This window comes from Conger conger, chromosome 6 (genome assembly GCF_963514075.1).
Source record: "Conger conger chromosome 6, fConCon1.1, whole genome shotgun sequence".
In the NCBI taxonomy this organism is placed as follows: domain Eukaryota; kingdom Metazoa; phylum Chordata; class Actinopteri; order Anguilliformes; family Congridae; genus Conger; species Conger conger.
The window spans coordinates 24,339,935-24,356,886 of NC_083765.1; the positions used below are offsets into that span (position 1 = coordinate 24,339,935).

Sequence of the window (16,952 nt, forward strand, 5' to 3'; positions counted from 1 at the left end):
TACAATTACCCTGAGGAAATGATTTCACTGACAATCATTGCCTAGGTGGCTTCATGGGAGGTGGAGGACTTTGGGTGTGTAACTGTGGGTTACCTAAGTGTTTAAAAATCAGTAACAAGGTCAGAGTAATGAGTGGGAAATATAGTTTTTTTGCTGATAGTTGGAGAGGAAGGTTTTTGGTTATAGTCTTTCATATAAGAGTTCTTTAATCCTTTACTGCAGGCCAATTGTGTATGGGGAGTCAGTCTGTATCCTGGATTAGGCTCCATCAAAAAATACTTATTAAAAAAAACAATTCTTGTGCCACTTGTTTAGGGCAGCAGATACACTCACATTTGTTAACACATACTTTAATATGAGCTGCATCAGTACCAAAGTACCTGTGTTCAAGAATCTGATTCATTTTGTAGGAATTTGGTCATTTTAGTTCAAAGCGGGCTTCCGCATTTTCATTTGAATGTCATTGTTTTTACACACATGGAATGAGTGTAATAAGTGAATAAGTCGCTTTCGATAAAAGCGTCAGCTAAATAAAATTTAATGAATTTCTTTGGTCTTGGTGTTCACTCAGTCTAGTCCACCCCTTGACTGGCCGTCTCGATTTAGCTGTGCTTATCTACAACACTAACAGCAACATTCATCCTTGGACTTTATCCCTTAGAGGCATGGCCTTGGTAGAATGCTACTCAAATTTTATTATCTTATGAACATACTGAGATTTGCTACATGTGTTTAATGCCAGCAATGTGTTTTATTTAAAACACATTTAATATAAAAGCAATGTGCATTTATGATGAAAACGTTTTCCACAGCCTTTCCAAATGGAAATATTTTATATGAGAAACAACTGACAAAATATATGTCAGATTTGACAAGGGTTGGCATCAAATATTATTTTGACAATTTTGAAAAAAAGTATATTATTAATACACCATGACTCACATACAAAACAAAAACAAACAAAGCAGACTGATGTGTTTCCAGGTCTACTACTATGATGGCAAATGATTTAATTAATTACTTTGTTCATGAAAGAACATATTTCCACCTACAATATTTTAATTTTGCATCAATTGTGACAAAATTCCAAACAGAAATACACTTTGGGATTTAATATTGTGCACTGCTTCAGTCAACAAAATATACTGAATTACACTTTTTAACAAATGTGTAAATGTACTGGAGGTTACTTAAAAAACATGCCCCTTTTGGAGTCAATATGCTTCAAATATGTACAGGTATATGCATGCTTCAAAGTATTTTTGAACAATAAGAATTTATTCCACATGAAGAAAGAAACAAGTCTGTTAGCCCTCTGCCATTCCAATATTTGTTGGTTGGGTTGGTTGGGAAGACACACACCTCCCACAGAGAGGACTAAAACAGGTACTTTATGGACCGTGGTCACAAGACATCTGGATGCCAAGAACTGACTGACACCCAGACCCCTCACAATGAAAGGACTGTGGATCTAACTGCCTACTCGGAAAATAATTATGTTTGTGTAGTGTGGATTGTTCTGGCATTTTAAAAAAATGCTATAAAGGACAATTTTTTAAATGTGGGGAATAATCAGCTAGACCAGGGGTCGGCAACCGTGGTCCTGGAGAGCCACAGTGTGTGCTGGCTTTCGTTGTTACTCAGCACTTAATTGATCAATTAAAGCAGTCGATTACACAGTTTACTCGCCTCACCTGGTTTCTGGGGCCTGAATCGGTTGCTGGTATAAAGGTGAAAACAAAAACCAGCGCACCCTGCGGCTCTCCAGGACCAGGGATGCTGACCCCTGAGCTAAACTGAAGTAGAGCGCAGAGGGAAAACCAGGCTTGTTTAGCACCACTCTTTAAAAACAAAAAACATAGTAAAAGAAAGCAGGACCTATTGGCCGGACCTATTTACAAAGTAAAATCAGTAGAAAACATTTACAAATCTTGTCAAAAACATTTGTTTTTTTCAGTGACGAAAAAGCAAATCTGCTTCAGTCCATATTTCTCCTGTAACATCCATACCATGATATCAAGCTAGCTGATAATCAGCTACTCAGACCTGGGTTTTACAATATGACATATTTGACCCAGGTCTGCAGTTACTACAGTCCTGGCTTTCTTTCGACATTTCTTTTGAAGGCCAGTGGACTCACACAGCCTTCTTACTACTTTGCTGACGTGTGATGGCTTCGATTTTCAGCCTGTAGGCCTCGGCCTCCTGCTCCTTCTTCAGCAGCTGCTGTCGATACTTCTGCGCTTCCCGATTGGCCTCTTCCAACTGCTTCTGTAGGGTTTCTTTCTCCTACGAACAACATTAGAATAATCATTTGTTATTTAGCAGACACTTTTATCCAAAGTGACTTTCAGTTGATTAGAGTAAGCAAGGGACCATCCCCCTGGAGAAATGTGGAGTTAAGGGCCTTGATCAACGGCCCAACAACTGTGCAGATCTTATCCTTCTGCATGGGTTCCAGCCATGTACCTTTAGTCCTATCTTAGCATGGTACCCATGTAGAATTGTATACTACTCTAATTAGCATGTTTTGTAATAACACATTATATAATGGTTCATTTTTAGTTAAAAACATATTGCTAAATTGTACCTCCTACAATTAAGCAATGTATACTTATAAAGCATGGGTCTTTTTGTGTAACATTTATATTGTAAAGATGGTTCTATATTGTTCCTTAAAGAAATATAGTATTTGATAATCCTTTGTGTCCTGCATTGTTTTCCTCTCAGTGTCCATATAGATACATGGTGAAATGATGGACTTTACTTGTTGCAGCTGACAGTGATACAACTGGATCTCCTAATTTGGTGCAAACAGTTAGCATTTCCAGTTGCAAAGACCCTTGAATTGAATGACATTCAGTCACACTCTTCAGACAACTGAAGCCGTACAGGAGGTGGGGGAATGAGAGAATGATAATAAGAGAAAGAGATTGATGTGGCACATTTTATTGAGACAGTACAGAGTTGATAACTGAAAAAAACATAACATACATATTTAAATGTGCTGAATAATAATGATGTTCTGATGCTTTGCATATATTTCATTTAAATAAAATGTAATAAAGAGGGATAAAAAAGTAAGAAAATACACATTTTACAGTCTCTGTTTGTCTGGCACTTTCTTCAGTTGTGCATGCTGCTGGTTTTTTAACCATCTCCATTCTCTTGTCTCTAATTCCAACACTGTCTCCACTACATTAACTGGGGCGTTCTTAGTGGACCTAAAATGAGAAGACCATGGATTACTGTCATTCTCTCAGTCAATGTTATGCATTAACGTAAGGTGACCAACTTTCCCACAGGACCTGTGTGGACTGAGCAAATCTTCATATTGCCTGGCTTCTTGTGGCAAGAATTGTCCACTAGCATTTTCAACCAGACACCAATCATCCATCCATCCATCCATCCATCCATCATCACCCGCTTATCCGGAGTCGGGTCGCGGGGGCAGTAGGCAAAGCCGGGTATTCCAGGCGTCCCTCTCCCCAGCAACGCATTCCAGCTCCTCCTGGGGGATCCCGAGGCGTTCCCTGGCCAGGAGAGATATATAATCTCTCCAGCAGGCTCTGGGTCTCCCTCGGGGTCTCCGCCCAGTTGGACGAGCCCGGAAAACCTCCAAAGGGAGGCGCCCGGGAGGCATCCTGATCAGATGCCCGAACCACCTCAATTGGCTCCTTTCGACGCGAAGGAGCAGCGGCTCTACTCCGAGCTCCCTCCGGATGTCCGAGCTCCTCACCCTATCTCTAAGGCTGAGCCCGGCCACCCTACGGAGGAAGCTCATTTCGGCCGCTTGTATACGCGATCTCGTTCTTTCGGTCACTACCCAAAGCTCGTGACCATAGGTGAGGGTTGGGACGTAGATCGACCAGTAAATCGAGAGCTTCGCCTTCCGGCTCAGCTCCTTCTTCACCACAACGGTCCGGTGCAACGCCCGCATTACTGCTGACGCTGCACTGATCCACCTGTCGATCTCACGCTCCCTTCTACCCTCACTCGTGAACAAGACCCCGAGATACTTGAACTCCTTCACTTGGGGCAAAGACTCGTTCCCAACCCGGAGGGAGCAATCCACCGTTTTCCGGCAGAGAACCATGGCCTCGGACTTGGAGGTGCTGACTCTCATCCCGGCCGCTTCACACTCGGCTGCAAACCGCTCCAGTGCGTGCTGAAGGTCACGGTCCGATGAAGCCAGCAGAACCACATCATCCGCAAAAAGCAGAGATGCGATTCTGAGGTCACCAAACCGGACACTCTCCTCACCTCGGCTGCGCCTTGAGATCCTGTCCATGAATACCACAAACAGGACCGGTGACAAGGGGCAACCTTGGCGGAGTCCAACACCCACCGGAAACGTGCTTGACTTTGTGCCGAGAATGCGGACACAGCTCTGACTTTGGTTATACAGGGACCTGATGGCTCGTAACAACGGCCCCGGTACCGCAGTACACCCCACAGGGTTCCCCGGGGGACACGGTCGAAAGCCTTCTCCAAGTCCACAAAGCACATGTGGACTGGATGGGCAAAGACCCCGCCAGCAACCCTGCCAAGGTAAAGAGCTGGTCCACTGTTCCACGGCCAGGACGGAAGCCACATTGCTCCTCCTGAATCCGAGGTTCGACCGTCGGTCGACACCAATCATGTACAAGCAAACTGCATATACAGTATAACGACATAGCAGTTCATGGTTCCTGCAACACTTTGCATGATCATATTTCATCAATCATCTGAAAAGGAATATGAAGGAACTGTTCTTCTTTCCATAAAAAATTACTGTTACTTTATCATTTTTAAACTCCTCACAAATGCTTCCTCACCAAGTCACACCTTTTTAATCACCTATGAATATGTAACATTTTACACCTATGACTATATAACATATATAACACTATTTTATACAACCAGTACGAAGAAAACGCAATGGACCTCCTATAAAAGCACATACAGGACTGAAATTCACTCTGGCCTACCCAAAAATTGTGTGGAATCCATTCCATTTTGTAATTCTCTGTAGGTGGGTCTTACCTCAATCTCTTGGGTTTCAATGTAGCTCTCCACCATCTCTGTGCGCTGTCTCTTCATTGTGGGCTCCTCACTGATTACAGTTTCCTCTGCAATGTCTGTGGCTGGAACTGTTAAAACTGAACAGAAAAATCCTGGATTACACACTCAAAATAGAATTACAAGCATGAAATGAAGGAATGAATGAAAGAAGTTTTAGAGAACATGAAGAAAAAAAAGAAAATGGAATGACACAGAATGTTTTTAAGTAAATTGTTCTGATAAAATTCATTCATTTGATATTTGGATACAACTTCCCACAGTGTACAGTGCCTTGAAAAATGATTTGCCTTCCTCATTATTGCATATTTGAAATCAATAAATTATGGCAAATTGCATGTGAATCCTGAATGGGTTCAATTGCCGTCTTGAACTTAATAACTGGTTGCACTACCTTTGGCATGAATTAACTGCAACCAAACACTTCCCAAGAGAGGAACTTGAGCCCAATCTTCTTTGTAGAACTGCTTTAATTCAGACAAACGGGTAGGTTTCCCAGCATGAACCACTTGTTTCAGGCCCTGCCACTGCACCTCTAAGTAAAAACTTTGACTAGTAATGACGAGTCATATTAAAAAACTCCTATTGAACTTTACGGCCACACTTTACGATAAGGTTAAATAACTGCTACTGAGAGGTTAATATGCACAGCACTGTTAATGTATTTGTACAAGATGAATTCCTGTTAACAACTACAAATTCATATTGCAATGAAAAAGTCAGTTAATGTATTTGTTAATTAATGGTAAACCAATTATAAGGTCATCCTATGGTTTGCTAATGTATACATATTAATGTACAAATACAGTATGTTAGTTGTTAACAAATGCATTAACTAATGAAAATTTCATTTAATGTTTAATTCATGTATTTATCCATCATTATTTCAGGTTATGAATTACAATTGGGGTCTTCTTACAGCCTACTTTCCAGAGCCTATGGCTGAAACCACACAGCGGACTCGGATCTCACTGATTTTGGTCTTATGCACTGCGAGGTTGACGGAACTGCAAGAGCACAGGGCTGGGAGGGAAAATGTGCCAATGAAACTTCTGACCTCAGTCATTGCCAACCCCTTATTACAGTTATTCAGCTGACACTTTTATCCAAAGTAACTTACAGTTGATTAAATTAAGCAGGGGCCAATCCCCCCTGGAGCAACATGGGGCCTTGCTCAAGGGCCCAAAGGCTGCATTGATCTTGTTGTGGCTACACTTTGAACCACCAACCTTCCAGGTCCCAGCCAAGCACCTTAGCCACTAGGCTACAGGCTACAGCACCTTAGGCACTAGGCACTAGGCTACAGGTCAATCAGGAACCATGGAATAGTCCTGACTTCCCCCTCTTATGGCATCCCTGAATCAATGTCTGCAAATAAGTTTACATTTAGGCTATATGAATTATGCATTACATAGATTGGAAGACCTCTGGTTATTTTTCCTCCATGCTTCTCTTATTATTTTGTCTTTTTTGACACCGGTTCCTTCAGTCTTTTATACTGTACATCATCACATCCTTATTGCTATATATTATTGGGTAATTCCCCTGGCCAAGTGGCTACGCAAGCAGACTCTCTGGAAGGCTGCATGAAAGTTCCCCCTTGAGGAACTGATATATTCCAGAATTGGGCAGCTACTCATAGACTTCACAGGAATGTGCTCGCCAATAACAAGCTGAAACCAAAGTATTATGACTTCAAAAACTCTTTCAGGGGGAGTTTATTAAGGGCAGGGAGTCGATTTCACTGACATCAAATGAAGAGGGGGACATCAAATTAGGATGCACAGCACTGTGTGAAAATAATTTGGAGGGGAACGGAAAATTGGCAGACATTTTATTGACCTACACGCCCACAGGTACACAATGACAAAATCGAAATTCAAAACGCTTTCCAGGAAGTGGGTGGAAAAGTGGTGCTCCAATGACTGCTTCAGCTTGCCTTTAAGTCTGTCAGTTTGCAAGTACGTAGAACTTCGGATCACAGATCGTTTTGTAAAAGTGCTATGGAACTCAAACCTCATAATATTAAATCAGCATGGCTAGCAGGTTGCCACCCAGCCCTTGTTGTGGTGATAACAAGGGTAGACAGAGGTAGCCAGCCAGTAACACGTCAACAAAAACCTGTTAACGAGATGTTCAGAAAAATGGACAAGGCAAAATATTTTGCAGCTATATTATGGGGAACATGCGGTTTACACCTGGATGAAGTCGATTACAGGCAGTGCTGAAAACCAATCTTTCCCCTTTTGCCATGGAGGTGAACTCTAGTCACCATAAAACCCACATAGAAACAAACAAGCCTATCAATAGGCAAGGCTTATCTACAAAGCAAAGGTTGAACAAAAATCTCTGCCGCTTAAGTAGGCCAACCAATGTTTCCTACTGGGCAACACTCCCAACTACGTTTTTTAAGACAATGTGCAATCAAAATCATTTTCAGTAGTTATACAGTATATAAAGAACTGAAGAAAATAAATGGTATGATATTAAGAACTTGGAAATCTGTTGAAAATTTCAATTGCATACCCTGTTCACAGTTATTTATAAATTATTATTATAGAGATATTATTATAGAGTATAATGAACTCATTGTAGTTGGGCCTACACCTGGATAACTTCATAATCATTTTACCTTGCTGGCCATCTGGCATCGTCACAATGATGGGCTGACCGATACCGCTGGCAGACTGCAGGTTGCCAAGCTGGATTCCATCTGTAACTATGGTTATGACCTGCTGACCCCCTGAGCTGACGACCTGCTGAATGGCTCCGTCTACTGTGTCTGCGGTCACAACCTCTTCTGTCGCAACCACTGGGAAAACACAGAGAACATCACAATACAACAAATTACAGAACGGGAATTGCACAAAGCAGGATTACAGAGTTAGCTGGATAACTATGCTTTTTATATTTTTAACGGCTCTTCATTTTATATTTTAGTCCATGATCCAGATTTGGGAGGGTTCCGGGTTTTACTCAGTGCAGTTATCCCACAAACTCTGTAATCCTGCTTTGTGGAGTGAAACAGGGTCTTGTCAGTGGTGATCAAAGTCAATGGGAACAGAAGAGAAATAACTTAAAGGGTCCACTATTTGTTTTTTTTAATGAAAACATCAGTTCCTGTTCCTTATGTACACCCAAACAAGCATTATTTGCAGCATTTTCATTCTAGATCATGCCTCTGAGCGGAACAGGAAGAAGCCACACTCGACAATAATGACAGGCATAGTAGTTCTGTCATCTTCCTTTTTGGCCTTAGCAAATTTGAATGCAAAGTGCATATATAACAGTTACTTAAACCTTCCTTGTGAAATGCATCCAGCCGGCCCGCACAAATTGCCATTCCCACCAAGGCTAAGAATCTAAATAACCTACACCTCCATACAGAGCCCATTGCCATATGTAGATGGAATTAGCACAGCAACATAATGCCATCGTAATGTCAAGTGCAATTTTCAGGTATATAAAATCATCCCCAACCATCTCACATTACTCTGCGTCTGCCTTACACCCTCATCTTATCTTAACTCCACCCTTATTTAAGCTGCCTTACTCATGCCTAGGTTTAACCCTTTCAGTCCCAAGCCCAATATGAAGTGGCTCCACCCAATTCTCGTAGGGTTTTGTATTTGGTTGAGAACATTCAGAAAGTTGAGAGAATTTAGTAGGGTTTTAATAGGGGCTCAAAACAGTAGAATAGCAGCCATTTTGACTGGGTGAAAAGGTAGAAGGTTGAGAATGCCATACAGCAGTCTTGGGATTGAAAGGGTTAAAATGCCACGGAAGTGTGGCAATGCTAATATAACAGAGAACCTTTTTATTTTGAAGTCTTACAAGCAGTGAAAACATGTTGCACAATTATTTATGCTACTATAACCATGATTTTTGAAGTAATTACATTAGCAACTGTGAACAGTTTCATAGGACCAAATGGTCCAGTTGTGTTCAATCTAATCTAAGTTTGGAGATGAAATGTACCCATTGCAGAAAATCTAAACGATGTTCTTAACAACTTAATACGCAGTACCTGGCGTTTCAGGCGAATTGGTTAAAGGGGCAGAAGCTTCTGCTATAGCGGCTAATGTAGCTAATACTGATGTTGAGGAGTTGCCAAACTGTAATGCTGACAGACCCGCTTCATCTAAGAAAAGATTTGACACACATTAGTAAGAACAGCAAGCTCAAAATGCTAAAGGACAGTGTTATCAGAAACACATGCCATTGCTTACCATTAAGTTTTTTTTCCATTCATACACTTTTTCAAATCGTGCGCTTTAAAGACGCATTTACGTACAATATAGCAATTACCATCTTTCTCTACTTGGCCATTATCTTTGTACACAACTATAACATCACTATAGTGATGTCATTATATATTATAATCAAATAAGATGTAAATATGTAAATAGGCAGTAAATATGATATAAAGGTCAGTAACAATAATGTGTTCATTTATTTCATGCCCTTTAACTATCCTTGTTATGAATTCTGGATGTCCACCCATGCAAGTCATTGAATTTTGATTCATTGACCTGAAGTGATGAGGTACCTGCTGATTTGGACACATCCCCCGAAACCAGGCTGGCTAAATTCACCAGTCCTCCAGGACCGATGATGAACTGTGGGGACGCAGCGTGTATAGTCACAGTGTCTGGGCTCTCGGGGTTTGTGTTTATTTGGTTTTGCATGGACACCTAAACAAAAACATACATCGTAATAATAATTATACAATATGAAACACTGGCATCCAGAAATGCAGCTCAATTAAATCCCAGGAGATTAGCTGTTTCTGAGAAACTCAAACTCAAACTGTCACCAACAATCATTCCACAGACAAAGTCACATTTCTTCCCCATTCTGACAATCGGTCTTAACAACAGCTGAACTTCTTGACCACATCTGCATGCTTTTACGCATTTAGTTGCTGCCACATAATTGGCTGACTAAATATTTGCATTAACAAGCTGGTGTATAGGTGTAGTCAGAAAAGCATATACTGCGTCTGTTGGCTATATATACCTGAAGGATTTCTGCTAGTTCTTCGTTACCGTTGTCGCAAGCAATTTCCAGAGCATTCTTGCTGAATTTGCTCTGGACGTGCACGTCTGCGCCGTACTTTATCAGGAGTTCAACGACATCCCGGTGGCCATGTTCTGTAGCCCAGTGGAGCGCCGTCATCTTCAACATGTCTTTCGCGTTTACATCAGCTCCATGCTAAAAACAAAGGCTGCCGTTAATAAATGTACCAATCTTATTGCTGCGCTCTGAATAAACGGTAGTGGGGACAATCAAGGCACAACACAGGTGCATAACATACCATAATGGCAAGAACAGGCCATTCAGCCCAGCACTGCTCACCCTTACCTACCACAAAAGTGTACAAATTGCTTAGTTTGGCTAAAAGCTAAACCGTATCTAGCGCTGTATTAAGCCTGGTCTAGAAAACCCCCAGTGTTCCTGCCTCCACTACATGTCCTGGCAAGCTATTCCATGCAGTGACCATTCTCTGTCTGAGCATCTTAAGTCTTTCCTCATAAGTTTTTATCTTTTATATAAGGAATCAACCTGGTTGCCCTTCTCTGAACCTTTTACAGAGCCTCTATATCTTTCTTAGTGTGATCCCCAGAACTGCACACAGTACTCAGTGTGGTCTCACAAGGGTATTGTATAAGTCGAGTATAACTTCCTAAGATTTATACTAAATACTCTGGCCTATGTATCCTAGCATCTTGTTGGCCTTTTTTACTGCTGCCGCGCATTCTCAGATTTTGTGCAAGACTTCTTTAATATACAGTGGGGTGTAGAAATTTAGGCACCCCTGGTTTAAATGTCTGTTACAATTCATTTGTATGTGATCGAAAGCAAACCTTTTTATTTTCATTTATTACTGTTTATAAATTATTTTAAAAGGGGAAAAGGCCCTGTGCAAAAGTTTGGGAATACTTTTGGATTATTCTTTGTTACTTTTTAAAAAGATGATTACATAATTCCAGGGCTGAACTTTTTACCTTCCCAAGTATCCAACTGCAGTGGCTGTGCTGTTCCTCTAAACAGTTGTTCAAGGATTTTCAGAATGAGGATGGGTCATTTCCGCCAAAAAGGAGAAGGCTACAAAATATATATATATATATATATATATATTTTTTAAGTAGTCTTAGTTTTAAATTTGAAGAAATGTGTCATGTTTAAGGTTGTACCATTTAGCGGTCAGGGTCACTTTTGTTAATTTGGATATTAATTGTAAAAGGCTTTTTGACCAGAGGAGCCAAATTTTTGCACACCACTGTATACATACCTGTACGTTTTAGTTACTTTTCCTGAAGAATGTTTCAGGAAATTATAATATCATAGCCTCCAGTTTTACATTTTTACATTTTAGTCATTTGGCAGACGTCAGTACTTTTATCTCTATGTCAAAGTTTTTTTCAGCTTGGCACGAGTTGCAGGATCTCACTCGCCTTCAGCAGCACTTCCACAATGCGGGCATGGCCCTCGGAAGCTGCCATGTGCAACGGGGTCCTGTCCACTTTGGTTCGGGCATCTCGGCTGACGCCCGCCCTGAGGAGGACCTCTGTAGTGGAGTAATGGCCGAACTGAGCGGAGAGGTGCAGGGGAGAGGTCCCAAGCTGCAGGGCAAGGGCCAAAGCACTCTTTACACAACTCACACACCCAATATAACACGCAACATGCTGCTCTGAGAAACTAGAACCAGACCAAGGTTCAAACAGTACTTGTTTTGGATTCAAATATTTTTCTGTGCTCTACGGATCTTGGGTTTACACTTTTGGGAACAATTGATTTGTTCCATTACACCAAACAAACTTACTATTTAAACCCAAGGGGGTAAATCATGAAGCAGGATTACTAACTTGCTACAATGGATAAATCACAGAGAAATCACGTTTTCACAGAGTAAAACTCCAGAAATGAAGTAAAAACAGATGTTCTGGGCTTTACTCAGTGAAGTTATGCAGTCATAAATTAGTAATTAGTAAATTAGCTTCATGATATACCCCCCAGGTCTGACTAGTACAATAAATGAAATTAGCAACATCCAGGCGACAGAGTCATGTAATGGCCACTGTAATGAAGGTTGAGTAATGTTCAAAAGTGGTCTGTCGTTGCGTTTTGTGGGAGTTAGGGGGGTTTACACACCCAATCTGTGGTGAACGGCGCTCCATTAGCCATGAGAATCCGAACCTCATCGTCCTGCCCTGACCTAGCTGCCTCCAGCAGCTTTTTCCCCAGGTCCACCAGTGACATCTAGTGGTGAAAGGCAGAACTTTTACACTTTCTTCAGATTATAAATAATAATAAAAACAGTACTCATCATCATCATCATCATCATAAAAATGCAATAAACTTTGCAGCTCACAGTGCTTTATAGAAAGAATAAAGAACAAGACATACATATCCAGTACTGTGCAACCAGAGTTAATTTCCAATCAAATCAGCCCTTCAATGCAAAAAAAAGAAAGAAAATGTTGCAGTGTCAGACAACAATGTAGGACACATATCATATGTGATATATGTATTGATATGTGTCCTACATTATTTGTCTACTCTCCCTACTGCCACTTTGCTTTCCATCCTTCCTTTTGTTACAAAAAGCGTCGATCACGTCACCTTTTGCCTTCAAAAGTAGCCCTAACATTCAAATAAAAACGACCCAAACATACCTTGCAGATTCCTCTGTCATGTGTGTATAAAATGTCTAAAAGAGATGAGATTAGTATATACGATAATTCAACTGCATAAGGAAAGTGACGGTCAAAGGAAAACAAGTGAAAGAAAGAAAGAAAGAAACAAGACTCTGATATATCTTCCAAATGTTATGATTCAAATATCACTTTTTATTATTCCTTCCAAATCAATCCAGCTGTTCAGCAAGTATGTTAAAATGTTCTACCAAAGCTTGTAAATGGCTTCCAAATCATGTACCTTTTGTAAGCATTTACAATACAAATGTATAATCAGTATCCAAGCAGTACCCAAGAATAGATCTTCACCACTGTAATCTGCATTATGTGAACTGTGTGAGCACTTGGAAAAAAATGAAAACCTGATATTGCAGCCAAGCCAGGAGACCTAACACTCCTATTTTCAGTTCAGAAACTATTCTGAGTGGCCTTATACCCTTTAACATTTTGTGCCTACCCAAGACAAAAAATAAATAAAATTATGTCTATAATTTCAAATTCTATAGAAGATTAATTCAATGGCCTAAGGCAGCCATATTCCTGTTGCTGCAGGAACAGTTTTCTCTTTATGCAGCTGACAACTTCTTTGAGGCTTTGATTTCTGAAAAGAATGGGTTTCGGTTTTACTCCAGATGGAGACACAATTTCTGTGTAATCCACTTATAAAAACGACTTGAGGAAATTTGTCAGAAGATTTTTTATGACAGTACATAAAATGAAAGTATCCACATCTTGTGTATCCTAATCTATATAAGGCATGTTATAAAAGCATTGATGAGGACCTAAAATCATATTCTTTAAGATGAATCAAATACCCAGGATTGGGATTAATTGAACATTTGCTCAAGAACTTTAACAAATAAAGAATAATTATTTTAAAGTAAGCAAGTAAAATTGTATTTATATAGCACTTTTCAAAACATGGGAGTTTACAAAGTGCTTTACAAGAACTTGCCATACCAGTCTTGTTAATAGAAAATGTAGGAATGCTTGCATTTACTTGTAAATAAAAGTGAAGGACAAATGTTGATGAAATACTGAACCCACTTTTTTCTTTTTTTTTATAATTCTGAAATTATCTCATTATATGAGACTCTAAACAACATACTGAAATTACTTAAAAGAACTACTGAAAAGTAAGAATCATATTTAATGTCTAGTGTTGGTTAATATTGAGGGACCAATTCAGCACAGAAGAAACCAGGGGCTTGTTCCACAAAACAGGAGTACTGAGTAAGCCAGTAAAACCCACACCCCAATCTGGAACATGGAATAGACCATGTTTTATTTTGAAGAATATATACTTTATTGAACCCCATGAGGCAATTTGTCCTCTGCGTTTGACCCGTCTAGTTACTTAGGAACAGTGAGCAGCCAACTTGCAGCACCCGGGGAGCAAAATGGGGTTAGGTGCCTTGCTCAAGGGCCCCTAACAGCTGTCTGGGTCTTATCAGGTCCCATTCATGCACCTTAGCATGCAAGGCTGCCCTATATGCAGTTAACCAGCTCAATTCAACTCAATTATGCTGCTTCGGAACAGTATCCAGGTCAGATAAGTCAACAATGTAATAACTACTTTAATTGATCAATTAAGTGCTGAGTAACAACAACAACAAAACCAAAAAAGTTATATATATATTTTTTTTTTTTTAAACGGCAGACCCTGTGGCTGCAGATCCCCAAGTATAATGGATCTGCAAGATCTCTCCAGCAGGGGTTCATTCCAACAGTACTTTTGACCTTAATTGTAACAAGCTGTCAATTGTTATTAATTGGACACCAAAAGTCTATCGAAAAACACCCTCCAAATAACACAATGCTTCCATTTCCCGCAATGTGAAATAGAATTGATTGCTGTAGTAAGAAGTCCCTTTTTTAGATTGAAACTTTAGACTTTAGCAGGGGTCCACAACTCCGGTCCCGAAGCGTCGGTCTGCGAGCTGGTTTTTGTTCCAACCAATTACCTTAATTTATTTTTCTGAGACCTCAATAAATTATGTTGGTTCACTTCTGTACTTACACAGTACAATCTTTAGGATACACTAGCAGACTGCAGCTGTAGCAGGTCCATATACACATGTCTGCTCAAGACATTATGTAGCTAATTAAATAATTAAGAGTGTACCTGACATCATCCTGTGAACTAATCCATGTGGGATTGGCAGCTAAACACGAAGCGAATGGAAACCAGACACATCTGTATTGCGTTAAAATATATTCAAAAGGGAGAAGATGAAGAACTTAAACACATTTTTAAGTACATTGATTGCACAAAATGTCGGAATGAAAAGCATTATACAGTCGGTTTACGTCAGCCTGACCGGTGTTTGGAGAGTTTACCATTGTCGCAAATAAAGGGTTTCTGAGAGGAGGAATAACTAATCCACATTGCAGTCAATTAAAACAAAACATGGGTTCAATGTCCAAAGGTGCTATTTATTTCTTGCGCAGCAGGAATGTAGACAAAAGATCATATTAGAGAACAAAATATTCAAATGGTCAGCTAGACGTTTCTATTCTAAATGAAAACACGCACTCAAGCACCATTGCTTCTCTAACCGCTGCAGCCACAAGGATGCTGATGGAATTCTGATGGAACTTAAGCCATCACTTTGTGCAAAAATTTCGCCCATAATGTTGAATGTTGCAACAAACATTCATCCACCAATTGAAATGTAAATGGAGGCCAAAAACTAGTTAACGGGTAGCCATTTTGGAGATTCGTCATGACAGTCTTTAATGTACTGGCGAAGTAGACTACACCGGGGACTTTTAACTATGCAATGCTTGCCAGCTAACATTTAAACTGAAATCAGTAATAACAGTTGCCAAGCCAGCTGCGAAACGGTTAGCTTTAGCCATTTAAGCCACAAGACAGATAGCTCCAACGTCAATCCGGTTGCGAGAAAGTTGGTCTTTATTCATTTACCAACTAGCTAAGTAATATTAGCTAAATCTGTACTGGCGTTCAAACGTGACTACAGCCAACTTGCTATCCTAGCTACTTTCTTGGCGCAATGTTTCAACCTAGTCAGCAGCAGCGTCGCTCGCCAGACAAGTTACGCACGGCGCTCACCCGCCGCGACACATTTGCTAGCGAGCTAGGCCACCATTTTCTGGTCTACAATAACAACAGCATGAACCCCATATGCTCTCGACGGAACACATATTACACAGCAGATTAACCACATAATTCTCTTCCAGAAACATAACGTAACACTAACTCCGGAACTCTGGCAAGTTAATGCAATAAACAGGAAATCGGTAGGATGATCGAGGTTCCGGGGGAAGTGGAATTATTTTTTACCAGCAAAGACATCAACTTCCACATCCGGTGGGGCCAGACAAAATACCCCGACACTGACCTGGAAAAGATTCGTTATTATCCGATACTATAATATCAGGTGTTTTCGTGGCTTACCTGAGTGCTTCAGTAAGCCAAACTGTTGTGTTAACGACCAGTGACTGATGCTAGGGAATAGGGGGTGTTTCGGCGCCCAATTTTTACTCAAAGAAAAGTCCCCGTATTATGCGCGGATGTACACAGAATAGGCAGCGTACCCAGATTTGTTTCAGTCATATTCTAGAAAGGATTCAGCCAGCATCTGGTTCGATTTTAACGCGATGAGGTCACTATATTCTGTATTCTTTGTTGCAGCATATTCGTTCGTGTCATGTTCGAAACGCACGCATTTCGAGCAGTTATGAAGTGATGTTGGAAAACATTTTCAAAACACACGTGTATGCGGATTAATACATACAAACCTTTGCCCTTGTGCATGCGCTATTCTACGTGTGATATGACTGAAGTCGATGACTGCCAGCGAAATTTCGCACTTATGAGTCGTGGTAGTTGGGCACTATGACTGAATACATAGACGTTTTGCGTCAGCTTACCCCCATATTCTGAGTAAAGACTTGCTCACAGTGGAAATTGTATAGGCTACATCTCGAACGGGTCGTCAGTGTTTAAAATCCACCGCTCAATTCGATTTATGAATGCATTTGCATTGTCTTACATGATATATTCACAACCATCTGGTGTTTAAACTATCTTGTGTTAATAAATCCATTACACCGTGAATTTCTGACGCCCCCTAGATAACACATTCAATTGGTTCAAAGGGATAGACTAGACGGACAACTAGGATGTCCTCACGCGACAAGTGAAACGGGAAGAAGGTGCCTATG

General features: G+C 40.5%; 1 protein-coding gene across 5 annotated transcripts; it reads right to left on the reverse strand.

Annotated features, from left to right (window-relative positions):
- Positions 1-731: 731 nt before the first annotated feature.
- On the reverse strand, positions 732-16,887 carry LOC133131404 (GA-binding protein subunit beta-1). Of its 5 annotated transcripts, XM_061246762.1 has the most exons (9): positions 16,659-16,887; positions 12,217-12,324; positions 11,520-11,687; positions 10,081-10,275; positions 9,611-9,755; positions 9,089-9,202; positions 7,694-7,873; positions 5,026-5,141; positions 732-2,289 (listed from the first exon to the last, which is right to left on the reverse strand). In XM_061246762.1, the coding sequence occupies exons 1-9, from the start codon at positions 16,662-16,664 to the stop codon at positions 2,137-2,139; spliced, it is 1,185 nt and encodes a 394-aa protein (XP_061102746.1). In that variant the 5' UTR covers positions 16,665-16,887; the 3' UTR covers positions 732-2,136. The 5 variants fall into 5 exon arrangements, with proteins under 5 accessions (XP_061102746.1, XP_061102741.1, XP_061102743.1 ...); XM_061246757.1 differs by lacking the exon at positions 9,089-9,202 and having other exon boundaries at positions 16,659-16,883; XM_061246759.1 differs by lacking the exons at positions 9,089-9,202; positions 16,659-16,887 and adding an exon at positions 16,183-16,591.
- Positions 16,888-16,952: the final 65 nt, after the last annotated feature.

What these genes read in the sequence shown, in the direction of transcription:
- LOC133131404 (XM_061246762.1), bottom strand. An exon ending in CAATTCGCCTGAAACGCCAG is followed by an intron (nt 7,874 to 9,088) that starts GTACTGCGTATT and finishes GTGTTTTCCCAG; the next exon opens with TGGTTGCGACAGAAGAGGTT. An exon ending in TTGAAACCCAAGAGATTGAG is followed by an intron (nt 2,290 to 5,025) that starts GTAAGACCCACC and finishes TGTTGTTCGTAG; the next exon opens with GAGAAAGAAACCCTACAGAA.